Raw genomic sequence first — 5,111 nt, 5'->3', positions numbered from 1 at the left:
CATACAAGTCTTTAGTTTTCAGGTGTTAAATATCCATTTATGTTCCACCTGTCAAACACCCCTTTATTTTCTAGTTGTCATGTACAAATTCTACCTTTATTTTTCAGCTGCCAAGTACCGCTTGTGTTCCAGCTGTCGTACGTCCTCACACCTCTCTTTATCTATTTTCCAGCTGCAGATAAATTCCGTTTTTACGAAACGACCTCTGACCTCCCTTGGTCTTCCAGCTGACATGGGCGGCAGTGATGGAGGCAGCCATACAGACGGAGGCGGTGAGCGAGGAGGAGCTCGACTGGGATCTCAGTGGCCTCGTGGACAAGGAGACTCAGACGCTTCCTCCGAACGCCACGCAATTTCGTAAGTTCTGGGGAAGAGGCGGTGGAGGGAGACCTGTATGAAGATTGGTTTGTGTTTGTTATTTCGTTTTGTTTTGCGTGCGTGTGTGTGTGTCTTTGGTAGTGTGTGTGTGTTTGTGATTGTGTGTGTTTGTTTGTATGTTTTTGTGTGTGTGTGTGCGTGATTGCGTGTATCTGTGTTTGTGTGTGTGTGATTGTGTGTGTGTGTGTGTGTTTGTGTGTGTGTGTGTGTGTGTGTGTGTGTGTGTGTGTGTGTGTGTGTGTGTGTGTGTGTGTGTGTGTGTGTGTGTGTGTGTGAGTGCTTGTGTTTGTGTGTGTGTGATTGTGTGGGTGCGTGAGATTTGTTTTCTGTGTGTATATGAGATTTTTTGCGTGCGTGTGCATCCCCTTTCAACCTCTCCGCACCGCCCCAACAGAGCTAAACCACACCGATGCCTTCGTGCAGACGGACTACCGGTACTTCCCCCTCGCCAGCACCGAGGCAGCCCGGCCCACCACATCCCTCAGCCCCGCCAAGGTAAGGTTAAGACCAAAATGTATAAAACTGTCTCTAGACCAAGAACAAGGTGGATAAAATTGACCCAAATACTGAAGCTACTTCTAGGGGGAGTTTCAGTATTTTCCGAAGGGGGCGCGTGCCCTTGGAAAATAAGCAGTATTTCCTCTAATTAGCATGGTCATATTTGGAAAGTTTTATTATAATGTGACTAATTCATAATCATTAAAAAAGACAAAAATGCTTCAAAATCTGGGAGGGAATTTTATTTACAGATGCAAGGGAGGCATGGAGGGAAGGACAAATTCCTGAAGGGGGGGGGGGGCGTGCTAGTTAGACCAAGACCGAATTTAAGTAAACAAAATATACTCTGGACTAGACTTCGAAAAGTTCAATGCACAGACAAAGTCACTCTTGCTTTTTAAAGTAAAACAATATCAGGGAAGTCATCAGTCTTCCTTGTACATATTGAGGTCTCTAACACGAAGAAAATGCGATTTATAACTTTGAAATCGATGATGTGCACAGACACTCAGGTTTATGGTATTAGAAAAAGATAATAAACATGCATTTTCGCGAGCCTTGTTATCAACCGGGAATGTGGAAGTGAGTTTATACTAACATAGCGGTACGCTCGAGTATAAAACTTATCCCGACGATAATATATGTTTGCGGATGTAAGAAATCCGGAAAGCAAAAAAATTTGAAGACCCTAAAATTACTTGCATGTTTTTGTTGGCCATGTTGAAAGTTTATGTTTCCAGAGAATGAACCTAGATTCAGATTAATATTTGTTTAAGGTGTGTATATATAGTTCTAAATTCAGCTAAATTTCTGTTAATGTGTCTATAGTTCTAGGGAGCGAACTTCAACTCAGCTATATTGGTCTTGGAGTGTGAATTTCTAGAGAACAAACATTAAGTTTTTTTTTCAGACCGTTTGTTTCCTGAGAACGAACATCAGTCTAGTTTTTACAAAAATCTGAGTGTTTGTTTCCTGAGAACGAACATCAGTTCAGCTAAATAAATTCTTAGTGCTTGTATTTCTAGAGAATTAACCGAAATATAGCTAATCACCCTTTTAAAGATAACAAACCTCAATTTAACTAAATAACTAGATTTTACTTAACCCCTTGCCGACGGATACGACGGGTAGACACGTGCTTTGCCCACTGTTAGTACTTGTTTGATTGTTTATACACATAGATGGCTATACTTGTACTAAGTCACCAATGAGCCAGTTAGGAGTACTGCCCGTCTCGCCCGTTCACCCTTTTCTTTGATTTACGAAATATTTTACATTATCTTATTTTGCTGTTACTAATATTAAAAAACATTATAATAATTATAATGTTTATAATAAAAATAACACCATCGATATCCATAGCACTAGTAAAAAATACGTTTTTCCCGCCAATTCAAATCACGTATGGTCACAAGGTCTACTAATTGACTCCTTTGTGGCTAAGCACTAGCAGAGCCATCTATGAGCAGACATTTCACAAAAAATATAGAAAATGGGCACAGCATTTTCCCCATTTTTTGTTCATTTTCCCCGACGGCATTGGGTTAAGAGTGTTTGCATTTCTAGAGAACGATTCTGAATTCAGCTTAATAATCTGTACAATGTTCGTGTTTCTCGAGAACAAACCCCAATTCAGTTAGGTTACTTTTATGAAAAATAACTAACTTCAATTCAGCTGAAGAGTGAGTTAGTGAGTTTCTAGAGAAGCCTTGATTCAACTAAATACTTTTTTAAGAGTGTTTCTTACTAAAGACAAAACCGAAACTCAGCAAAACAACTTTTCAAAGCATTGATTCCCAAACTGGGGATCATGGGATACTTTCTGGGGATTCATGGAGTAATATGAAACATAACCAATATAAACTGAATTTTATCTCACCTACAGTACCTATATATAATTTGTATCTCACATATTTAATAACATTTTAATCTTTTCAAGCATTGTTCTTGTTTTATATATATTAGCTCAATACATTACTTATAACCTGTTATAACTGAATCTGTAAAGATGACAATCAATGATCGGTGGTATGGAGTTTATTATATATCGGTTGGGAGCCACAGAATAGGAAAGGTAGGGAACCACTGTTTTAGAGCATTTGTATTTCTAGAGAATGAATCGTAATTCAGCTAAATAACGGTTCCGAATCTTGCTGAAAGAATCTATCCTCTCTGCCCAACAGAAAGTGAGTGTGGGAACTCAGACGGATACGATGACAACTTCAGTGTCCACACAGACGGAGGAACCTTACCTTCTGCCAGAGCCTCCTCCTCCCGTCACAAGGCCTTCTACAAGGTATTTCTCTAGATTAGATTAGAGTTATTATATGATGTATATATTATATATATTGGTGTAAGTTATTTGTCACTTACTGTAAGCCACAGCAAAAAAAGGAATATGAAGATATCACGTTTTGGATAAAAATGTAACCATCATCAGAAGACTAATCGAAAAATAATCCATTTTTGTGTTATTGAATAATGCAGAGCCTGGTCCTATTCATTCTGTGTTTGTATTTTTCGTTGTTGATTATACATGTTATGAGCAATCATAAGATTATGAGTATGTCCTGAATTTGCTATAGATGCTGATATATCCCAAATACACTTTTCAAAATAGTAGGTGAAAGTAAGAGTATTTGGTGTATATGTAAAGCATATATCAAGGTGATTTTTTTATCCATTTTCTGCGTTAGATATGGCAATTAGCAAAGAAATCTGTTAACCGCGCTTTCCCTCCGCCCATTCTCCCTGCAGCGTGAGCGTCTTTGAAAAGCCAATGGTGGTGCTCTCGGACGCATGTGCAGGGCCTTCGACGTCTGGCCTAGGGTCGGCTCTGACACGCGCACCGGTGCTCCGGGGGGGGAATATCTTACAGGTACCCCCAGGGGCGCTACCCATTAGCCCCCCTCCCTCGCCCGAGCATCCCCTCAGCCACCCTTTCGACCACGGGCCGCTGGGGAGGATGAAGGCGGAGGACAGATGGCGTCACCTCGCGACCTTCCACTTGGACGATCTCCTGCCGTCGAGGAAGCGGTGGCCGACGATGCAGTTACGCGGCCGGCGGAGGATGGTGAGGATGAGTGTGTGCTTGTGTTTGTATGCGTTTAATTGTGCGTTTATGCGTGGGTGAATGTTTAGGTGGGTGGGGGTATGTGTGGGTTTGTGTGTGTGGAACAACGATGGGAAGTACAGGAAAACACATGAATATGCCGAAGGCCTTTTCGCATTTACTGCTTCATCAGGGTATGCAATTTTACGACATGACTTCCACACGCGCGCGCGCGCGCGCGTGTGTGTGTGTGTGTGTGTGTGTATCTGTGCGTGTGTGTGTGTGTGTGTGTCTTTGCATCTGTGTCGTCACAAACACAGAAACAATGATATATATATATAAACTTAAAAAAAAAAATGTTGCCGAACGCCATACAAACTCACCTCCAATACTCAAGTACTATCTGAACCTCCTTCCCCCTCCTTTCAACCCAGATCGACGTCAGCATCCAGACTGACAACGACATCCTGACTGACGAGGCCCCTCAGTTCGCCGCTCGACCTCCGCTCTCCAAGAAGACCGAGTTGCTCGAGGGCGTCGACTTCACTGACCTCGATGTCCACGTCCTCACCGCTCCCGACGAGGCGAGTCGCAGCGCACGATCACTCTCCTGTTCCTCCTGTTTGTGTGCAAAGGAGAGCTTTATAGGGTGTTTATATGTATGTATGTATATATACATACATATATATATATTTATATCTATATATATATATATATATATGTATATGTATGTATGTATGTATGTATATATGTGTGTATATGTATATATATATATACACACATATATACACATATATGTGCGCGCGCGCGCGCGTATATGTCAGTGTGTGCATTTCTGCATGTATATATATTTATATTCGTAGATGGGTAGATAGATATGAGTCGAATTAGATATAGATATGTCTTAGAATTTCTCATCTCTGTTCAGTACGCAATCTGAGTTCGAGAGTTCGAGTCCCGGCTGGTGCGTTGTTCCCGTGGGCTAGGAACTTCACCTTAATTGCCTAATGGTGTGCAGGAAGTAAAATAAATAAAAACAAACAAAAACAAAGAAAACGCAGTAAGAACATTAATGCACCAAATATAACTGCAAGAGATACTAACTCAATTTAATCTTAATTTAATCTCATTTTCCATAAGAAGCCATGCGAGTGTCCAGATCAGTAATACCACAGTAAAGCGT

At 41.0% G+C, this 5,111-nt stretch overlaps 1 protein-coding gene across 1 annotated transcript in view; it reads left to right on the top strand.

The window, feature by feature from the left end:
• The first annotated feature begins 209 nt into the window (after positions 1 to 209).
• The window catches only part of LOC125047906, a 23,430-nt gene continuing 18,528 nt past the window's right edge, over positions 210 to 5,111 (top strand). The window contains exons 1-5 of the mRNA XM_047646453.1: positions 210 to 357; positions 773 to 873; positions 3,060 to 3,172; positions 3,634 to 3,949; positions 4,363 to 4,512. Of these exons, the coding sequence (XP_047502409.1) occupies positions 246 to 357; positions 773 to 873; positions 3,060 to 3,172; positions 3,634 to 3,949; positions 4,363 to 4,512 (792 nt within the window). The 5' untranslated portion in view covers positions 210 to 245. The remainder of the gene's footprint in view (positions 358 to 772; positions 874 to 3,059; positions 3,173 to 3,633; positions 3,950 to 4,362; positions 4,513 to 5,111) is intronic.

Source organism: Penaeus chinensis, chromosome 42, assembly GCF_019202785.1.
Source record: "Penaeus chinensis breed Huanghai No. 1 chromosome 42, ASM1920278v2, whole genome shotgun sequence".
NCBI classification, from domain to species: domain Eukaryota; kingdom Metazoa; phylum Arthropoda; class Malacostraca; order Decapoda; family Penaeidae; genus Penaeus; species Penaeus chinensis.
Note: the sequence above shows the minus strand (reverse complement) of the source record. Positions and strands in the feature narration are given on the sequence as shown.